General features: G+C 47.2%; 1 protein-coding gene across 1 annotated transcript; it reads left to right on the top strand.

The window, feature by feature from the left end:
* Nucleotides 1-1,773: 1,773 nt before the first annotated feature.
* On the top strand, nucleotides 1,774-20,069 carry GGT5 (gamma-glutamyltransferase 5). Its single transcript, XM_041420546.1, has 12 exons — nucleotides 1,774-2,108; nucleotides 9,019-9,149; nucleotides 10,687-10,776; nucleotides 12,208-12,397; nucleotides 12,699-12,856; nucleotides 13,642-13,791; nucleotides 14,196-14,329; nucleotides 14,713-14,915; nucleotides 15,329-15,420; nucleotides 16,204-16,313; nucleotides 16,652-16,759; nucleotides 16,962-20,069. The coding sequence occupies exons 1-12, from the start codon at nucleotides 1,948-1,950 to the stop codon at nucleotides 17,106-17,108; spliced, it is 1,674 nt and encodes a 557-aa protein (XP_041276480.1). The 5' UTR covers nucleotides 1,774-1,947; the 3' UTR covers nucleotides 17,109-20,069.
* Nucleotides 20,070-21,399: the final 1,330 nt, after the last annotated feature.

Below are 21,399 nucleotides of genomic sequence, written 5' to 3'. Positions count from 1 at the left end.
TGTAAGGGTCTTTAAATACCTGAGTCCCCCTTCAAGCAGCATACAAAGCCCTTCATGCTGGCAGCAGAAGACTAGAGAGTGAAGGGCTATGTATGGAGATTTCTGCCAAGGCAAACTGTGCTCCCAGACAATGATGGCAAATGTAAAAGTTTTGACAAACTAACAGAAAAATAGAGGTCAAAGTCCTGAATCCCAGCATGTGAACTGCTAAACTTCTTCTGACATGGGAGGGTCAGTGCAGAGCTTGTAGTGTCGTATGGTCAAAGTTGAATGTTGCACCAAGACTGTAAAGGTTACACAAGGAAAAAGACAAAGTGGCTCAGTCTTCATTTCCATACAAAAAGAAAAATCGGTTTTCCTGGGAGAGGCAGCTATTAGTTGGGATAGTCATAACTATGTCTTGGCCTTCCCAGGCCATCCTTGGCCTCTCCCTTGGGCTGGGAGATGACACTCTACCTCTCTTCCCTCTTCCAGGTCTCCTCCTTGACTGCAAAATGATAATTTTCCAGATGCAGAGGTTTGGTGTGCTGAGTTAAAACCCAAATCTGGAAACTGGGAGAAATTGGAGAGACTACAGTTGAATTCTTCACAGTATTTGATGAAAGTAAATAGGCAAAATCCACTCGTCTTACTGGTACTGAGTGGTCAGCTCTGCTATGAGTTTAAAGGGAAGAGCTTTCCCAGAAACAGCAGGATGATGATTCTTTAAGTGTGTAATTTGTAAAAAATGAATTTGTAAAAAATGAACTGTATTTTGTCAAAAATGAAACATCAAAGTCATGTAAAGATTGAGAAACTCTACAAAATCAGCAATGTTTTGCAATGGAGCGAAGAGTCACATTAGAGCAGAGGAGGCTTGTTTACACATGCCAACTTTTTCTTTTCAGTTCCTCAAGGTAACCTTATGAGAAGATACAATCACAAAAAAGACATTTTAACCTATCAAATCCATTTATTGAGATATGACATGTGAAATAATGTTGTTAGTTATAAGATGAAGTTTAGTGGGACAAGTTCAAAATCTGCTCTGAAATACACGTGTAAATCTGCACAGGTGAATTCCCCTTCTCCCAAATCTAGCAGGGAAAGGATCAGAGGTAACACCTTTTACAAAGACATCAGGCAGATGCGGAGCCCTGTCTTTGACTTCTCGAGTGCAAGGAGAACTGTGTAGATAAGAGGCTGTTAAAGATCCAGCTGGGGTCAGCTGCACTGGGCAGCAATTCCTGCTGCTCATCACTGCTCAGTGAGGGATCAGGTCTGTCCCAGTGAGCAGCCGTGCACAGGCTGGACCCCAGAGCTCTTGGTGCTCTGGGCACCAGTGTTTGCAAAGTGCTGCTTCATTCCAGTTGTTCTCTTGTGCTCATTTACAGAAGATGTATGCTGTGGACACTGGCAAGATTATAATAAGCTATAAGGTGAACTAAGAGTAAATATAAAGGTTCTACCTTTGTAAAGTATGTTCAGCTTTTACTTCTTTGAGTAGTTGTGGAGGGACAAAACACCCCAAGTTTACAGTGTAGGGCTGAGGTAATTTTCCCAGTGATTCACACAGGCCACCTTTGTTAGGTAATTTGTGTGTCAAGAATGGGAAGCCAGAGACGCTGTGAGAAGGAGAAGCAGTGTGGAGATTTCTCTTTGAAGTGCTCCAGGAGTGAATGTGTTAAATGTTTTCATCAGAGACACACACAAAAACGGCGGATTGTGGAACTGCAAGAAAAGTTTATTAAGAGTGAAAATCCCCTCACACCTAAGACAGTAGGAAAGACAGAGCACACTGTTCGCTTTTCAGCAGGTTTTAATGTAAAAGAATGTAATCGCTGGGGGCAGAGCCCACTGCAGCGGGACCTCCCTCACAGCTCGGGATATATCCTCTTCCCCCGAGCAAGGCAGGCAGCTCCTCGCAAGGACTGAGCCCTGCAGCTGCCGGGCGGCACAGGAACAGCCATGTCCACGGGGAAGATCTGCTGCCTGCTGCTGCTGACGCTGGGAGCGCTGGCAGCGGCCGTGACGCTTGTGCTCATCCTGACCCAGCCCAGGTGCGCTCCCCAGCAGTTCCTGCACGGGGCCGTGGCTGCCGACACCGAGAGCTGCTCCCTCATCGGCCGGTACGTGCTCGGGGCTCGGCTCCTCGGCGTGTCGAGGCTCGGGCTGGCGGACGGGACAGCACCAAGCGCGGCCCGGAGCGGCTGCGGCCCCGGCCCGCTCCGGGCTGTGCTGCGCTGCCGCTCCCGGGATCGCTCCAGCCGGGAGAGCAGACGGAGCCGCTGCTCTCTGATGCTCGCTTGCATTGCAGCGTCCCAAAAGTTTGCGACTGTGCAAACCCTTGGCCTTTTGGAAGGGATAATATTTGTAGTATACAAATATAATGCTGGTTTTAAGTGGGGAAGGAAGAAATTTACTTTTTATGGCGTGGTAGATCTGTTGGATAAGGACTTAGAATAAATTAAGAAGTTAGATGAGCTTGCAGAGAGGTGCAGCCAGGCTTCAACAGAGACAAGGAAGGGAAGGCAGGGAAAGGGGGACTGGTATCCCTGCCTTTTGGGGGTCTGTTTCTGGACTGAAGCCTGCAGCAAGTGTGTCTGCTATGAAGAAAAAGGTAAAGAGCAGATTTAATTGAAATTCAGTAAAGACAGTAGAAGTATAGAAGACATATTTCCACCACTTGGAAAGAAAGATGTAGGTCAAAAAAATTCTCAAGATGTCCAGGTTGTACACCTTCAGTTTTTGTAAAACTTGTCTTTCAAACATTTTGACTCCCATGTTATTTTACTGTCCTTTCAATTATTAAATGCCTGTATCCATGGCAGCAGAAGGATGGATGGAGGTTTACATGTGATGCTGGATGCTCCAGTGATAGATGCTGGAGCTGTGTGCTCTGCCTCGTGGCTGGGGGAGTGAAATGAGACGTGGTGCCACAATACCACACTTTGCCATGTCTCACCTCTGATTCTGGCACTGACGTGCTGGCACAGCATTTGTGAGGAGCTGGAGAAAATATACTGTGGCTGCACATATGTCAAACAGTGAGATGGGGGTTTTATGTGTTATTGTGTATGTTAGTTCTTCAGAAAGCAGAAGTATTTTTAAAATCACTATTAATGGAAAAAGAGGAAAAGACATAATTGGATTGTCCAAAGAATCTGCTGGGGAAAACCACTGCATTTGTTTTTGCAGCTATTGTAAACTTTAACTTGATGTGGTGTATAATCAGCTGGAAGAGGTTGAAGTGAGAGCCAGAGAAATCTGTGGCCAGTGAACAACCGAGCAGCTTTGTCTAGTTGGCTACTGCTGCTGGGCTCTCCCTTGTTTCCTTCCCTTCTCTCAGCAAGAAGCTCCACAGGCTTCCCCAGCCTCCACCACTGCTGCAGCTGCACCTCCAGCACACTTGCTAACAGGTCTGTGCTGTCCCTCCAATCCAATGGACCAACTTAAATTTCCTACAGATAGTCTGCCAATGATCCCCACAAAACCCTGCTCTTGCTCCACCTTCCCATCTCATTTTTTTCCCCCTTTTGCCCATGCTGGGGCATCTGCACATCAGGTCCTGCTCTCTCCTCCAGCCCTGCCAAGCCTCTGGGATCTCTCCAGCCATGGCTCTTCTCCTTTGCCTGGGCTCTACACTGCTCACCCTCTGCCTGGTGGTCAGCTCTACTCCCCTGCTGCATGACTGCTGCTGCTTTTCCTGGTGTCCTTTGCCTCCAGCCATTCTTAGAAATCTTTGTGCTCATTTCATGCTGTCCTTAGACTTGGAAAGAGACAAACACTTGTGTTGTTCTCCCAGCTTCTTCTTCTGTGTATGTCCTTGTAAAAGATTATAGTAATAATAGTAAAATAGTAAAATTGTTTATGAAATGTTCCTCTGCATGACAGCTTGGGACAAGAAGCTTTGTATTATATTTGCCCTTTTCCTTGTTGTTGTCATCATATTTCTTTCTCTGGCCCACAGTGGTAGCTTCATTTTTCCTCTAGGAAGCTTATTGCATGTTCTGTACTGCATGTGATCCTGTTAATTTTCTCCCAGACATTTCTGTACTGTTATACCTCTATGTCACTTTCTAAGCTCTCAGCTCTTAGCACACGACGATTTTTAGTGCTCTTAGCACTAAATTAGTTCTCAGAGCAAACTGCAGGGGAGAAAATGATGTTCTTTATCTGGTGAGGAAGTCTCACATGGCAGTGACACTGTGAGGATGCCACAGCAGAGGGGCTCTGGCAGGGCCTCAGCCTTTCAGAGCCATCAGCTCTGCTCTGTGACCTGTGTGACTCTGCAGGGTGAGGGCTTCCTCAAGGCTAACTCAGGGCCCCTGATGGGAGCACCATGAGATGATGAGCATACAACTGCTTCCTGCCTCATGTTTGCTGAATAAGATTTTAGCATCCATAGGAATTTTGTCACAGAAATAGCAATAAAATCCAATTTCTGAGAGCAGTATTGGTCATTAGGTCCTGCTGTCCCCACCTCTGGACTGGCAGTTCATGTGACAGTTCAGCCATGAGGTGAGAGCAGGGCAAAGCCAAGCAGCCCTAGATGCCAGTCCCTGGACACAGTACAGGGCTGGTTTGTCCCTGCTCCTCCTCACTGACCTTGCAGACCCTCTCTCCTGCTGTGACCCCACAGCCACCCCTTTCATCCTGCAAATCCCCCTGCCCGCCCAAGCTCACAGGAATCCACGTGGGGGATGCTCAGAGAACTGGTCTGGTGCCTAAAGCCTTGGAATCTAAAAACAGCACCTAATCTCTGACTTAATTACAGATTTTATTCTTTAATTAAATAACCTTATTTATTTTAAAGATAAACTCAAACAGCATGCTCTGTGAGTTGTCAGGAATGGAATTTCTGGGCACTACACGATACTCTGTTGGTTAAGATTCTTCCATTTTGGAGTCTTTGTGTGTTCCTAATAGAATTGTCAATTCAACTTATTGAGAATAACTGAACTAAACCTTTTGTTTGAGGAGGAATCTTGTATTTCAGTAAGTGGGATGGTGGTTTGGGGAAAACTCAGGTCCATGTGTTTTCCAGCTCTGGAGATTGTGTTAATGTACTCTGGATTTCTGAAATCTTTATGCAACTCTTTGGGTCCCTGCTGCACATGAGCAATCTCAGTGAGCCTTCAGCCTGTCACCATCCATGCTGGCAGGTCCTGAGCTAAACTTCCCCTTCGCCATCAGTGCCCAGCTCAACAAGGCTGGGTCTCTTGCTGTGTTTGTCTGCTGGAATTTGGGGGCTGAAAACAACCTTGTACAGCTGTCTGGTCCAGACTAAGACCCTGCTCTGGAAGAAAACTTGTCCCTGAATCAAGTGAAACACTTTGATGAAGAGGGATGGGAGTCTGAAAGGAGAATCAGAGCAGTTTTTATCCAAGGATGTGGATTTGGTACCACATTTCACCTCACTAATTTCTCCTTGTGTCAAGAGCCCTGAGGAGACAGGAGATGATTGCTCTGTGACAGTAAGAGGTACTCAAACTTCACCTCCAAATCTGAACCACTTGTTCCCTCCTGGAAGAGGCTCTTTTCATCAACCATGCAAAAAAGCTCTATATTCCCTACCAGTGTGCTGTTTGAGCTCTGTCATCCACTGCCCTGCATTCCTTTGTTTCCCAAATGGCAGAAGCAAGAGCCAGCATAGGTCAGGGACAGATTTAGGAAAAAATGTTCATTCCCAGTGGTGGTGTGAAAAACGCCAATCACTTGTTTTTTAAAATTTTAAAAGTTTAATAGTAATAAAATGGTTATAAATATAGTAATATAATTAGAGTAATAAAATTTGAACAACTGAGATTAGGACAATATGAGACAATAAAAACAAAGAGATATGGACGTCCGGGTACCTTTTTCTGGGCAACACAAGCCGGAAAAAGGACACCTGTTAACAGAGGATTGACCCTTCAAAACAATCGCCTGTTGCATATTCATACATCTCATACATGATGCATAAATTCCATTCAAACACAGGATTCTGTCTGGTCAGTGTCAACTTCTTCCTCTTAATCCTCATGCCATCTTCCTGTCTGAGCGAGGTGGGAAGAAGTTAGTTTTCTGCTGATAAGGGAGCAATAAATTCCCTTTCTCTGAAAGATTTAGGTGTCCTGTGGCTTCTATCTGGTGCGAGTCCTTTCTTAAACAAGTATCTTACATCGCATAGTTTCTATTTTAACATAATGTTATAACCTAAAACTATATTTAATACACTACTTAAGAAAATTAATACAGCATAGCTTTCTAACATAACACATATAATATTCATTTTAATACTTGCGAAAAGCCAGTCATAAAATACACATTTTTCACAGTGGGATTCACTGCAGCAAGGCGAGCTGACCTGGCCTGGCCCAGCAGCCATCTCTGATCCCACTTCTCCAGTGCAGCCTAGTATAAACTCTGGGAATCAGTCTTCTTTGAAATCATCACCCCCTGGGGGGACAGGGTTGTGGGGAGGGTGAGAATGGTGAGACTTTAACAGTCAGAAAAGGTCTGCAGTCCTGGGAATCTCAGTTCTAAGCACAGAATCTGATGCAAAAATCCTTTTCAGTGATGGCCCAGCAGATTTCAGAAGTATGTTTACATCCCAAAGGATTTGGTTTCCCTTCTTGTACATTTTAAATTTGGTGACTGGCCCTTTTTTACAGAAGCAGTTGTTGCTTTTGCTCTTCATAAATGCTAAGGACGCAGCTGCTGTGTAATGGGTGGTCTTCCAGTCCCCAGCCTTCTTTAGCAGAAAAAAAAAAAAAAAGGGTCAATACAATTTAATATGCTAGCACTTCCAATGTGTTTAAAGGGGCTCCAGGGCTCCCTCTAGCCTAGGGCAAGCAGAGGTCTTAGTTTGCAGTCCAGCCCATCTTTGCTGTGAGCAAAGTGCCATCATTCACCCTTTCCAGGGAAGCTGAATCCCTGTTTACTGCTGCTGGAATGGGACTTGGTTGTTAACACCCTCTTCTGCTCTTTATTATAAGGAAACTCCATTAATGACTAAACTCTAATGCTAAGTGGCAGGAAGGATATGGGACAAAACATTGTTATCAGATCTTGTCAGCTGCAGCACTGGTATCTCTAGGGAGACCTGGTAAGGTGCCACAATTTGATTAAGGATTTTGCATTATAACTAAGCTCATTGCAGCAGAGATCCATCTAAAGGGAGCCAAATAATGGGACATAAATCTAGATGCGGTTTTGCTGTATATAATGGCCCTAAATTCCCCAGGCATCACTCCCAGGGACAGGACAGGTCTGTGACTGGAAATGGGTGAACCACGCACAGGGAGTCACATGTGTCACACCGAGAGCCAGCTCAGTGTATTTTCTGTAGAGTTTCATTCTCTGGAGAGGCTGGAGGGAAAGGAGTTAAGGCTGGAGGCCAATGTGAATGTGCTGTGAATTTGGGTGAGAATGGTGCTTTTCAGGCTTTGGGAAATGTGCCTGATGTTCCATGTTAAGGTCTTAATGCATTGCACTGAAATGTGCACTGTACCATCTCCAAGCTTCTTTTCAAAGCTGTTTTTCCCTGCCAGAACCATGCCTTTCCCTGCCACCAGGCTTTTACATGTGTTGCCTCACAGCTCACACACACTCCAGGGGCTCTGGGGAGCACTGTCTCGAGTCAGTGTTGCAGTCCTTCTTCCCTCTTTTTCCAACTTTCTAACACGCTGTCTGGGTCTTCTGCAGAGGTGACCCAGTTTTTTAGGAAGCCCTCGTGTCCTTTCTGTGATCAGCAATTAACAGCTTCTGTTTCAGAAGAACACCTCCCAGGGACACTGGTGTGGTGAGTCCCTCCCCTGCTGCAAGGAGCTGGATGGACGAGCCTGAGCCTCAGCCTCCATGTTCAGAGCTACAGCCAGGGAACTCCCAGGAGACCAAAAGCCATGCAGATCCCAAACAGAAAGCCTGATGTTCCCTACTATTTCTTTTCTTCCCACTTGTCCACATGTCATTTCCTTGCAGGCAGTGGATCCAAGACACTTGGGGAAACAAAGGAAAGTCACATCAGCGTGCCTGCTGGCAGCATCCTGTTCCCGGACCCAGCAGGTCCCAGCCATATCTGTGGATGGAAAATAAACATCAGTCTGTGTGTGTGCTCTGTGTTCCCATGCAAACTCAGGGACTGGCTGCACTGCAATTACTGAACTACTCCAGTCTCCTCTCTGGCATTGCCTTATCTGAGCAATAATCCAATGAAGTTGTTAGGAACCTTCCTAGCAAACACCAGCACTGGCTGCTGGCAGGCTGTGCAGGAAATGCCACCCCATTTCCACTGCAAGGAGATTATGGTTTTCAGATGTTCTTGGGGGAAGCATTTGTTGAGACAGGTTTCTCTAACAGGACCTCGTTGCTCAGCAGCAAGAAGCTGCCTTAATGTCTGTGCCTTGGTAGAAGCAGTTGAGAGTTTTTTTCCTGTTTGGTTTGTTTCTTTGTTGGTTTTGTCTTTGGGAATACAGGGAGCAGGCTGGGGCATTTTTGTGCTAACAGGCCCAGGAAGTCACATTGTAGGAACAATGAAGCTTATTGACACATTTTCTCAGGAGTTTGCTTCACATGGACCCAGTGTTCCCACTTCAGTGCTCCTGTCCAGTTGACCAGCATATGCCTTTATTAGGAATGGCATCTGGGAAGCTAGAGATCAGTTGTTTGATTCCTAGTGTGTGGAAAGCCCTCTTCTGTGCTCAGAGCATCCCTCTCCGTGTCTCAACTCCTTGATGTCCCTTTCAGTCCACATTCAGCATTTGTGAGCGGCTGCAACTCTCTCTTTCCCATAACTCTTTGCCCAGAGGAAGTCCAGCCTCCCGCCGGTCTGGCCCTGGCTGCTCTTTCCTCCTGTGGACTCTCCTTTCTTTTCCTCTAATCGTTCCTTCTCACTCTAGCAGAGGAAAGTGCCCCTCACACCCCACTGCTGCCACTACATTTCTCCAGCTGTTCTCCACAAGTTGCAGGGGTCCCAAGGAGGCATTTTCATGTGATTTCTCTATTCTGCCATTCCTGGATTTTAACAGTGTCTTTTTTCTTCCCTTCCCACCACAGGAACATCCTGAAAAGTGGAGGCACAGCTGTGGATGCTGCCATTGCTGGCTTGATCTGCACTTCAGTGATGAACCCTCAGAGTTCGGGCCTGGGTGGTGGGGTCATATTTACCATCTATAATGCCAGCACAGGTATGGCCTCTCCGTGGTGCCTTGTCCCTCTGCGGATACACAATGCTGTGGACAAATCAGGATCCTGCCTGTTCTCTCAGAGCAATATTTTGAATATAAAAGCTACATCACAAACCACACTTGTGCTCTTAATCCAAAGCATCCACTACAGGGAGCTGTGATTGTCATTTCACAGCAAGAACATGTGTGTGGAGGAAAGAGCTTTGATTTAAAAAGAGCTGAGTTTGCCTCTCCTTCCCCGTCCAAAACAATCCCAAAGTACATTCCAAAGTGCCACAGCTGACTGCAGCCAGGTGTGAGTGGCTGAGTGAAGCAGGCAGGAGGGGTGTGCTGGCAGTGTTGGGCTGCCAGTGCCTCAGCTGAGCCCTCGGGATGGCACTTGAGGGGCTTGTGCTGCCCCTCAGCTCTGGCAGTGCCTGCTGGCCCTGGGGCTGCCTCACACTGCTGTCACCAGTGCTGCTGTGGCTCCCCAAAGCAGCAGTGACACTTCCTGTCCCAGGAGATGCATTTCCACTTCAGAAATCTAAACCTAGCAATGTTCAGTGTCTGCTGGGGGGCCTTTCTGTGTTTGGCTTAAACTCTAGTGTTGTTTTCTTGCTTTTATGTCTTCAGTGTGGGAGTTTATGGTCTTGGCTTCCAAGAACCCCCAGAGATTATATATCTAATAGTAATATCAACAATGAACGCTGTAGCAATATAATAGTTTTAAAATCCCTGACAAGTAGTTTCACAGAGTCACAAATCTGGAACTGATTGGGTATATCTTATGCAAGAGCTTAATTTGGCAGAACACCTATATTTTTCTTCTTTTTTCCTTTTGGCAGAGCCATTGAATTTTGTTTCCTGACAACAATCCTCCTCTGCTACCTGAGTTATGCTGCTGCACAGAGCTGCCTGTGGTCATGCACAGCTCAGGCACTTGGTACACCAGGGAGCACTGTGGGCTCCTGCAGCACAGCTGGCTCTGTGGACTGTGGCAGGGACAGATAAATACAAGGCAGAGAAGGAGTAAAGTGATAGACTAGACCTGAAATATGAGTGTATGCAAGTGAGGGTTTGGGTTTGTCCTTTCAAGCTCCCTGATGCATAGAGGGCTGCAAATCTGATGGACTTGCCTCATCATCATTTGTTAAATGGCCCTCCCATCAGCATGGGGCTCACATTATGCCTCTGACATGTCCCATCTGTAGAAGAAGTGCAGGAACCTGCAGGTGTGAGGCAGCACGTCCCAGTTCATGTCCCAGCCCATGAACCCTGGGGAGAACTTTCGCTGCCTGGAGACAAGCCCTGGCCTTCTCTCTGTACTTTCAGTACCTTTATGTAGGCACTGCTTGGTTTGCTCTAAATAAAAGCACAGGAGTCAAGGACAAGTTGTGCTGACACCTGACCCTGCAGGTGCACTTGGCACATCTGGCAAAAGGCTCCAGAGCAGCTCAGCTCTGGGCCAGCAGAACATGCAGTGCTACAGCTGACTGAAGTGTGATGTTCACCTGCTTCAGGAAGACAACATTATGCACTTCCCTCTTCTTCTTTCTAGGAGCAGTCGAGGTGATCAACGCCCGCGAGACAGTCCCACGAGTGTTTCCTCACAACTTATTGTCTGGCTGTGCTGCTGGATTCCCCATTGGTAAGGACACAGCTCTGTGCCCACAGAGCTCAAGGTGGGGAACTGAGCACCTCACTGACTTGGTCTGGAGTTCTATTTCATTTAACACCCTCTACTTGGATTGTTTTTGCAAAAGTAACTAAAAAGACTATGTCCATAACCATAAAAATTCCTGTTTGGTAATAACACTGGCAGCCGGACCAGCAAGGCAATGGGGAGCCAGCATGAGGCGAAATCATAATGTAACTTCTCTCCATAGGAAGGCTACAGTTCAAGACTGGATCTCCCAAAGCTCTCATTCCCCAGAAGTCCTTAGAGAGAAAAATAACATCAGTAGCTTTCGGGAAACAAAAGGAATCAATCTCGTGTGCTTGCCATGTCCATAGATTGGGGGAGCACACTGGCACATCAGGAGTTGAGCTGCTGGGCTCAGGCACTCTTGCTTTGCAGCACATCTTGGATCTTTCCACATTTCTTGCTGTGTTCATTCTCCTTCCCTAGAATGTTATCTTCTGGGGTGTGTCCTAGATTCTGGAGATGTTCTTATCCTTGGAAGAGCCTGAAAAGGAATCAGGAGCAACTCTGGTTGGAAGGGACAGCTGGAGTTCTGCTCAAAGCAGGATGATGTCAGGTGTTGCTCAGGCTGCCCAGTCACATTTTTTAGTGACTTGTGAAGTTTCTCCAGGGATGGAGAATGTCACTGCTTCCTTTGTTCTGGTGTTTGCCCAGGCCCCATGAGCGCCATCTCTCCAGTGTGCAGCTGCCACCTCCCTTGCTGCAGCACCTGCCTGTTCCCTGTTATGCTTTCAGCACACCTCAGGCTTGGCTCCAGCCTCTCTACACACCTGCTGTTCAGTAACAGGGAAACACATGAGCAGGAAAAGGCAATAAACAAACCAAGCATGCTTTGAGAAGCCTTCATTGCCTCTACCTGTCACTGTCATATTTTCTGGAAAATCTCTTTGCCCAGGATTCTTCTCCTGGGAAGCTGAGGAGCCTCAGAGAAAAATGAAAACAATAATTATCTGATTTGCTTCTCCAGTGTTTTGCTGCTTTGGAATGTGATCTGGACATTGTTTACCAACAGGTGCATGCTTGATTGGTTTTACGTGAATTGTTTTAACTTAATGACCAATCACGGTCAGGACTCTGGAAGGAGTCACGAGTTTTCATTCTCCTTCTTGTTAAGCCTTCTGTCTGCTTCCTTTCTCTATTCTTTAGTATAGTTTTACTATAATAAATATAATATAATATAATATAATATAATATAATATAATATAATATAATATAAATAATAGCCTTCTAAGAACATGGAGTCAGATTCTCAATTCCTCCTTTGTCCTGGGCTCCCCAAAAATACCACATCTACCAACTTCGATTGGAGAGCTTTCAGAGAGGTGGAGCCCCCAAGCCAGTGAGGTACTGGTGTGACACTGCAGTTGTGCTCCTCAGGTCCCCGCTGGATTGGCGTGCCTGGAGAGCTCCGTGGCTATGAGGAAGCCCATAAGCGCCACGGCCGCTTACCATGGAAAGCCCTGTTTGAACCAACCATCAAGCTTCTTTCAGAGCCACTGGTCATTTCTCCAGTTCTGGAAAAAATTCTCCATCACCCAGCCTTCTCTGTACCGGGGAAAAGCCTGTGGTAAGACCCTTGAATGACACTGCAGTGTGAGGGCCACTGTTCCCTCGGCTTCAGACCCTTTCTCTGACATGCTGACATGGAGCACAGGCTGCTGCTGTGGTTTCTGCTTGGGGAATACTTGCTGTGGAGTGGGACAGAAGCACAGAAGTGGGTTTTTAAGAGAGGCTGCAGTCTAGCCCTGCGTTGGAAAGTACACAGCATACATAATCCAGATCAGCTCTTGGTAGAAAAAAGAGGTCATTGGCCCTGGGCAAGAGCAAGTTCATGTGCTGTGAAACTGAAGAATGTTCTTCTTTAACAGCCCACTGCTGTGTGATGGTCAAAGATTTCTGAAGCTTGGTGAGACCTTCCGGTGGCAAGCACTGCGGCGAACACTGCAAGCTGTAGCAGAACACGGAGCTGCAGCGTTTTATGAGGGAGAGATAGGAAGGGCCCTGCTGGAGGACACCACGAAGGCTGGTGAGTAACAGCTGCAGGGAGTCCTCACACACAAGCCTTTCTCCCAGCCATTGGCTCACAGTGAGCCTGTACCAGGGGAAACACATGCCATATGCTTGTCACTTGGGGTGGTACCTGACATGGGAAGCTGTAGCCATGATATTATGGAAAATCCTTGTTGGGATTTTTCCTCTCCTGAGAAGCTGAGGAGCCTCAGGAGAGAAATGTAAACAATTACTATCTGCTGCTGTGGAATGCAACAGGTGCATCTGTGATTGGTCCATGTGGATTGTTTTCCATTGATGACCAATCACAGCCACCTGTGCCAAGGCTGTGAGCAGTCACAGGATTTTTGTTATTCTATTCTGTTCGGTTCATTCTTGTTGAGTCTTCTGATCTCTCTGTTCTTTTAGTATAGTCTTAATGTAGCATTTTAATATAATATCTAACATAATAAATCAGCCTTCTGAAATGGAGTCAAGCCTTGTGTCTCCACACATGGAGAGGAATCATCAACAGGAAGCAGCCACCTTTCCCCAGTTCCTGTAACAGGCCCAGAAGCAGGGCTGAGACCATCCACTGCTCTGGCCTTTGCCCACTGTGCTCATGCACTCGCCCCTCTGCCTGCTTTGGGCTTTGTGGCGTCCTGGGGTTTGGCAGCACATGAGGATGTGTGAGGGCGGTGCTGTGCTGTGTAGAAGGAATTTGGGCTGTACAGGGATGGCTCTTCACAAGCTTTACCAAGACTCTGGTGTAGGCAGGTCTAAGTTGCTGTGCTGATGGCAGCTCCTGGGTCTCTGTTGAAGGGTCCAGTCTCTCACTGGAGGATCTTCGGGCATACAAAGCAGAGGTGTCCTCAGCTCTGAACATCACCCTGAACAACAACACCAAAGTATTTGCTCCAGGACCACCCTTGGGAGGTGCAGTGCTCATGTTCATCCTCAAGGTATTGGAAGGTAAATTCCTAATGGAAAGGGGTCAGCAAGAGGTTTTCAGAGAGTTTTGCTCCAGAGTGATAAAATGCAATGGGCAGAAATGGAGTTTTTGAGCCAGAATGGGGCCCAAAGCAGTAGTGTGACCATGCTACGCAGCAGGAGGAAGAACTGGTTCACTTGTACAGTGGGTCAGCATCACCACAGCTGCTGCAAAAGCCAAAGGATGCATGCCTTTCCCAGTGCTTCAAAAGAAATTGAAGTCACAGTGGAAATTAGTACTTGGTTGTTTCTGCATCCACATCCTGCTAAAACATAGGGGAAATCTGATAAGAACTGGGGTAGGAAGAGGAGGATTTTTTTTTTGCACTTCTTGAAAAAACATTGCCTTGGGTCTATTAACAAAATTACGTCATCCCGCTCCACAGAGTATAAATTCCACAAAGCATCACTGGCAACACCTGAGGAGAAGGTAAAGACCTATCACCACATTGCAGAGGCCCTGAAGTTTGGCAACATGCTAAGACCCCACATGAGTGACCCAGCCTTCTCTGAAGCTCAGGTGAGCTCCATGGTGTGTGGGTACAGTGCTACAGCACCGAACAATGATCTGACATGCTCCTTCTTTGCAGCCTGGAAGGAAAGAAAATACTTAGAGCTGCTACTGAAGACTGAGTTGGCCAACGCAGGGGCAGGATCAGCTGTTTACTCTGCAGCTTCAGCTGTAGGCTGGCACTCACTTGGCTGACAAAGGGCATGCACATGCTCCTGCCCATGCTAAGGTGCCTCAGTGCTGAGCTTTGTCCATTTTCTGGGATGAGAGTGGCCTGGGGTTGAATGCTGCCACTCCAGAGCCCCAGGCTCTGACTATTGGGGCTCAGTTCCTGAGCCCAAAGACAGGCCCGTGCTTTGGTGACCACCTCAGTGTCCTTGCTGTGCTGGCAGGTGCCTGTGGGGACCCTGTTGTCTGAGCAGTTTGCTGAGTCTGCCAGGCAGAAGATAGATATTCGTGGTGACCACCCCCTGAGCCACTACAGCCTGCTGGAGTCCCTCTACCAGGAGAGCCACAGGAGCATGGGCACGAGCCACATCTCTGTGCTCGCTGCAGACGGCAGCGCCGTGTCGGCCACCAGCACCATCAACTACCCGTGAGTAGCCCAGGGCTTGGGGACAGTCACACAGGCCACGTGCCAGCTTCACAGGGGAGCTGTGAGGGCTGGCTACCAGCAAAGCAAAACCCCTGGGTTTCACTGGTTTAGACAGCTTCTGAGCTGTGAGTGCCTTTTTCACGTGACAGCAAAGATCTGTGAGCATCAACTCCAAGGGCTGTCATAATTCAGGAGGATGCAAGAACTTGCTGAGGCTCTTGCTAAATTTCTGTGGCACCAGCAACAGAGAACTTATCTCTGTCACCAGCAGCAGCACGAATTCCTTTTGGACACCCTCACTGGGACACTTGCAGGCTGGGAGGAAACAGAAGTTACTTACAGGGTGCCATGTGCAGTAAATCCATAATAGGAGAACACTGGGCACTAAAAGACTTCATCTTTCCTCCCTGCAGGTTTGGCTCCTTTGTGTATTCTAACAAAACTGGGATCATTTTAAATAATGAACTTGCTGACTTCTGCATAGCAAACAGAAGCATTAAACCAGGTGAGCATCCTCATCCTCAGAATAAAGGACAGAGCCAGGGGTTGGATACACAGGCTATGCACAAGTGGGCAGGGACAAACTGTAAACTTACAGACGCTCTTTTCTTTCCTAGATCTGGATGAGAGCAAGTTTATTTCAGACTAAAAGAGGATAAAGCCCTGTAGTGTGTCTGTGTCTTCTCACATATCTCGTTGTATGGAAATACAGGAGTTCTGGTTTCTAACCAGAGAAATCAGAGGTTAAAAAAAAACTGCTGAAGCTGATCACTGGCTGATGTGAAGGGGAGGGAAGAAGTGGAGAAACTACTGCTAAGACAAGCCTGCTGATATTTTAGGCTCATCTCTGATTCTGAGTGTAGAGCTGCTACAGGCTTGCACCAAGCTCTGTGACAGAGCAGGGTTGGTGCAGACATGGCTCTGTGCCATAAGCTGTCCCTACTGCATCCTCCTCAGCCTGCTGGGAGAGGACACCAGTGCTGCTGTGGCACGATTTCTGCTAAGGGTTCCTCATCTGGTTGAATGAGCTGCAACAAGTCCTGAATACTTGTAAGATGCCCTGTGCTGCCTCAAGAGAAGCTTGTTTAGCTTGTGCCAGAAAGGTTCCTGTTTCTTGGGACATGGGTTTTCACTACAAGGAAAATTTTCTGGAAGTTTGAGCATCTTGAGGAAGGAGCAGCAGCTTGTTTTTCTGTGGGGGACAAAAGAAAGGCAAGGTAGATGAACCTGTGTTCCTCCTACCCTGTTTAGAGCCACAGGGAAAGAATAATATCTGCTTCTGCTCTAGGAGAGAAGCCTCCCTCAGCAATGGTGCCTTCCATCCTCATCTCTAAGTCAGGAGACGTGCTGGTGATTGGAGGAGCTGGAGGGAGCTGGATTATCAGTGCTACCACCATGGTAAGTGAAACCCACGGCAAGTTGCCACTTTTTTCAGCCCTCCCAGATTTCTAGCCATGGTCAGTCCCTACTCACCTCTCCTTTGATCTTGACTCCCCATGCTTTTGTTAATTTGCAATTTAGAAGTCACTAAAGGCTGAGACTGTAGGCCAGGGAAAGCATTCTGGGAAGTATTACATGCCCATCCTATTCTTTTACTTGCCCCAAGCATCTAGTATTGGTCACCACGAAAGCAGGACACCAGGCTGGTAGGACTGTGGGTCTGGCTCAGTGCAGCCTGGGTTGGAGAGCCCAGGTTTTATATCCAGTTGGGCAGTGTGGGATTTGTTTTATTGCAGGCGATTATAAACAAGCTGTGGTTTGGTTACGACTTGGAACACGCCATTTCAGCTCCTGTCATGCACACCCAGGGTGACAGTGTCCTATTTGAGGAGTCTTTCAGCAAGGTGAGTGGCCTTGGTGGGGAGCAGATTGCTTCTGTAACTCTTCTGGGTAATCTTTATTTTGCCTCTGGCTCACCTCCTTCTTGTTTAAACCTCAATTCCTCAACCAGGCTCCACACACGCATCCTACAGTTTCACGCCTGGCAATGTTAAGATCTCAGGCCCCTGCCCCATTCACTCCATTTCCTCTTCTCTCCCCCCACAGGAGGTTAGGACTGGCCTACTGGGAAGAGGACATAAAGAGAAGAAAGATAAATTTGCAATGAATGTTGTACATGGAATTTCCAAGGAAGGAAAATGCATCTCTGCTTACTCTGATAAAAGGAAGCTGGGGAAGTCGGCTGGATATTAGTGTGAAATGCCATCACGATCCACAAAGCCACAGGAGACTCAGAACATGCTTTGCTTGGATATGCCCATAATTTCCTGTTCCCATCAGGATGTCTCCTGGAGCATGGGCACAGCCTGTGATTACATCTAATCCCAGCAGACTGCAGGTCACCCTCAGGCAATACAAGGAGAGGTCAGCCTACCTTGTTTAGAGCTACACCTTTCATTACTTATGTGATACACAGAGAACATATTTCTTGAGCACATCAGTTACTCAGAATGAGAGAATACAAAGTGTGAAAGGAAAATTGGTCCAAACCCCACTGAGAACACTGTGAAATGGCCCAGCTGCGTCTTCCATTCCTGATGGAATCTCAGTTTCTTTCAGGCTGTTCCACAATAAGTTTATTGCTGGGGCTTAGCAATGTGAAATACATAACTATTTTAGCCATGAACAAGAAGCATCTGTAGGGTCAGGATTTTAAAATCTGAAGCATTCAGGCTTAGAGCATGGATTTGGGAAGGGAAGAGATCAAAATTCCACTCTCCCTCTGTTTTCCCATCCAAAGAAGCCCAGCTTTTCCCCAAAGTGGCAGATGAAATCACACCATGGCACAAGTGCTGCCCTGCCTGCTGCTCCCTGCCTCAGGGGAGCAAAGCTCACCCAACCACAAGCTCAGGGTAACTGCACCAACACTTCCTCCAGCCCTGCACATGGTGACTCTGAGAACAGCCTCCCATGGGGGCATGTGATTTCCCTGCTCCTGGGATGAACAGGCTTCAGCTGAGCTCCCTGGAGGTGCCGCTCCCTGTGGTGAGATGGGTCCAGTTCTCCCTCCTCAACACTGGTACATCAGTCTTTGGGAAGGCAGATCAGGAAGGCAGTGGAAATGTTGCTTTTGGAAACTTTAGAACTTTCTTCAAATTGTGAAGTATACATGATCAGGAGTTGTCATTTGTAGCCCTGAGCTCAGCCTGGCCAGGCAACCACCAGGACTGCTGAGAAGTGATCAGGCATTAGCAGAGTTCTCCCATATCTTACATGCTCCAAATCCCTATTTACCACAGCCTGTTGTCTCTAGTGTTCCCTTCAGACCACACAGAGGGCACTGTAGGACTCTAAGAACTATCAAGAAAGAGAAAACTTTTGGAGAAGAGACCTGAACGCAACAGGTCCTGGATTTTGCACTTAAATGCAAAAGGTCTTTTGCAGTTAATCCATAGCCTTGCCCTGCTCAAAATGACCAAGAGAATCAAACATTTATGAAAATAAAACCTAAAACCCAGAAAACCCCCAAAGTTATTCAAATATGCAGGGTCAAATTCCCAGCATCCTCCAAAATTTCATTTTCTGAAAGCTTCTGAGCCTGATTGCCCTATGGGCAAGTGCTGTGTGTGTGTGTCTGAAAGAGAAAGAAACCAGAGCCAGGCACTAGCAGAGCCCTCCCCCTCACACACAGAGCCCATGGGACTCCTAGTTCTCCAACAAATAGAATCCCTATGTAAATTGGGATAAATCATAACAAGCACACACTGTTAAAAACACAAATTAAAACAAGGCCAGCTAGATTTTATGTTTTTACCCACAAAGCCTGTCCAATAAAGCCATCCATTTACTGAAATCTCAGCCTTCACTTGCATTTTAGTGGAAGCTGACCAGAGCCAGACATGTATTTTCCTTCAGAAGTTGTACCCCAAGGACTGCAGCACGGCCTCTGCTGGATCAGTGAATGATTGATGAGTTACCAGATCATAACCACAAGCACTCAATCACCCAGCTGGAAATCGAGTTACTCATGGATGCAGCCAGCTCCATGCACTGCCCTGCTCCCTCCTTGTCCAAATGGAAGTCATCTTAAATCCTCCAGTTCAGGAAGAACTGCTGGTTTCTCCATCAGAGCTGCTCACCCACACTGTGGAAGTGGCCTGGCACCCTGTGAGGCAGCATCGCAGTGCTGCTGAATGGGAGAGGAAACAGCCCCAAAAGCTGTCAAGGGCCAGGTTTTATGTTCCCTTGGAAGGGGTTACATTGACTATGACCACCAAAGAAACCAAATCTACCTAATTTGCTGACATTTTCTGCCTTGATTCACTCCCCTGCCCCAGCCAGCAGTTCTGGGTGCATCGGTGGTGGTGTCAGGAATAGCCAGAGCTGTGCAGGGGAAGCACTGACAGGCGCCAGACTCCGTCTGCAGCTCCCGCCGCAGCACCAGACGCACAGCCCAGACCGGATGCTGCCTCTGGCAAGAACCGGGGTTATTTCCAGCTAACCCCACTGAGCCGAGAGTTTACAAGCAGCAACTGAGAGAGGCACTGGCTGGAGACAGGGAGAGCACTCCCAGCTTCCCTATTAGGGCCACCTTCAGCAGTGCTCTGGTCCCTCTCCATCATGTCTCACTGCAGAAAACCCAAGTCACCGAGTAACCAAGTCTTCCATTACCTTTGCTTCTGACACACACCTTAGGGTGAAGCACCCTGCAGCACTCCAGCCTATCACCTTTCCAGTGCAGTAGTATCACAGCTACTTCCCACCACAAAGACATAGGAATATTATCTTTAGCCCAGTACTCCCTTCAGTTTAACTGCTTTGCTATTAATTTTGCAAGTGAGCCAGTGAAGCAGGTTAAAAACCCATCACAGATCTAATTTGCAAGACAGAAGGGAATGGGAGTGCAGATCTCTCAGCGTGGCAGAGACTTCCAGTCCTGCAGTCCTTCCTAGCAGAATACCTGGTGAAGCTGAGATTGCACCTGCTTTGGCACCTCTGCTCTTGCCCTGCCACCTCCTCACTGCTGCTGAAATCTGCATGGGTCAAGAGCCTCTCAGTTTGGTCTCTCCACATTCCTGCTCCTCCCAACAAGAGAGCATTATTTTTGTACTGAAATCAACATACACGGACTTTAAAAGCATTGTTGTACAGAGGCTGCTCTATTTTCTAATGAAGTCTTTAAGTTAGACTTTTAATAAAGTGTTTTTAAACCTGTCTGGGATTTTCTCCTCTAAACCTGTTGCCTACCCCATCACACAAGCACAGAGGACTCCATGCAGGTGTTTCCAGCAGTAACAGTTGTTCATTCTGGAGCCTCACATGCTGCTGGAGAAGTTGAGGAACAGTGCAGCTCATGCCACTTGTCTCTCACAGCTGAGTTTTGTTCCCTTGCAGAGGCTGGATGGTTGCCAAAAGAAACTTGTGCTAATGTCAGCCTGAAGAATAGGGGCAAGAGGTGAACCCTCCAGCTCATGATCTGAATTGCCTTTTGAAGGTACAGCTTCCTTTCACATCAGCTAGAATCACTCATGGGATGTGTCCTGTTCTCCATGCCCTGCACTGGGGCAGGCAGCCCACACCAACACTGTGTGCACCCAGGAGCAGGGCCAGGTGCTTGCATTCAAGAGGTGGGACATGGAATGATGAGGGACCTCAGAGCCCACCTTGTTCTGATCCTCCTGTCAAGGGCAGGGATGTCACTCACTAAACCCAGTTGCTCCAAGTGCCATCCAACCTGTCCTTGAATATTTCCAGGCATGGCACAGCCAGGGCTTCTCTGGATAGACCTCTGGGGTGAGTACTGGGATGTGGTCTCCAAGCAGGTGGCAGAAGTGCCTGCTTCGTGTACAGATATGTCTAAATGAGATGCAGATAACTACAGCTTGCAGAAGTATCCACAGCTTTTTTAAAACATAGGTGGTAAGTGCAAGCTTACAGTTTAACAAATCAGTTTAACAAATCCTTCCTCTTCCTTCCTTTGTTTTTCCTACCGTTAAAAAACAACTAAACAAAGCAACTTCTGCAGAGGCAAGAATTCAAATGCATTTATATAAGAATTCAAATGCATTTATATAAGAACAGTTGTAACTAGAAGTGTTTTAAGCTTTCCACAGGGGAAACATTTTAACGCACGTTATAAAAATGGGGGAATTTTCTGACTAGCAAGAAGAAATTCAGGAACATAAGAACAACCGCTGCACCACAAACCGTTAGATGCAGCCCAGCAGCAGCCACTCAGATCTGTATCAGAAATCAGGATTGTCCAACAGGCACTTCCCAGAAGTCAATTTCCTTCCTATTTTGGACTAACTGTAGAAACTGTAAGATTCCAATAAGCTTATTTTGCTGTGCAGTAATTTCCTTTATTTCCCAGGTCACACCTAGCCAAGAAAGAACTCAGCTAGTCCCAGTTCCAAAGCCAGCCTTACACTGAGGAACATGAGAAGTGGAATTACAAGAAGTGGAAAAGTGAAAGTCTTAGTTTGGCAATAAGAGGACACAGGCTTGGCCCCAAACTGGTCTCTTGAGGGAACGAGAGGGAACA

The sequence above is a fragment of the Onychostruthus taczanowskii genome, unplaced genomic scaffold, assembly GCF_017590055.1.
Source record: "Onychostruthus taczanowskii isolate IOZ18803 unplaced genomic scaffold, ASM1759005v1 scaffold64, whole genome shotgun sequence".
NCBI lineage: Eukaryota > Metazoa > Chordata > Aves > Passeriformes > Passeridae > Onychostruthus > Onychostruthus taczanowskii.
Note: the sequence above shows the minus strand (reverse complement) of the source record. Positions and strands in the feature narration are given on the sequence as shown.

Excerpts from the sequence above, each read along its gene's own strand:
- GGT5 (XM_041420546.1), top strand. The coding sequence starts at position 1,948 with ATGTCCACGGGGAAGATCTGCTGCCTGCTGCTGCTGACGCTGGGAGCG. Across the intron at positions 14,916-15,328 it reads ACCAGCACCATCAACTACCC|GTTTGGCTCCTTTGTGTATT; the intron begins GTGAGTAGCCCA and ends TCCTCCCTGCAG. Across the intron at positions 16,314-16,651 it reads TTATCAGTGCTACCACCATG|GCGATTATAAACAAGCTGTG; the intron begins GTAAGTGAAACC and ends GTTTTATTGCAG.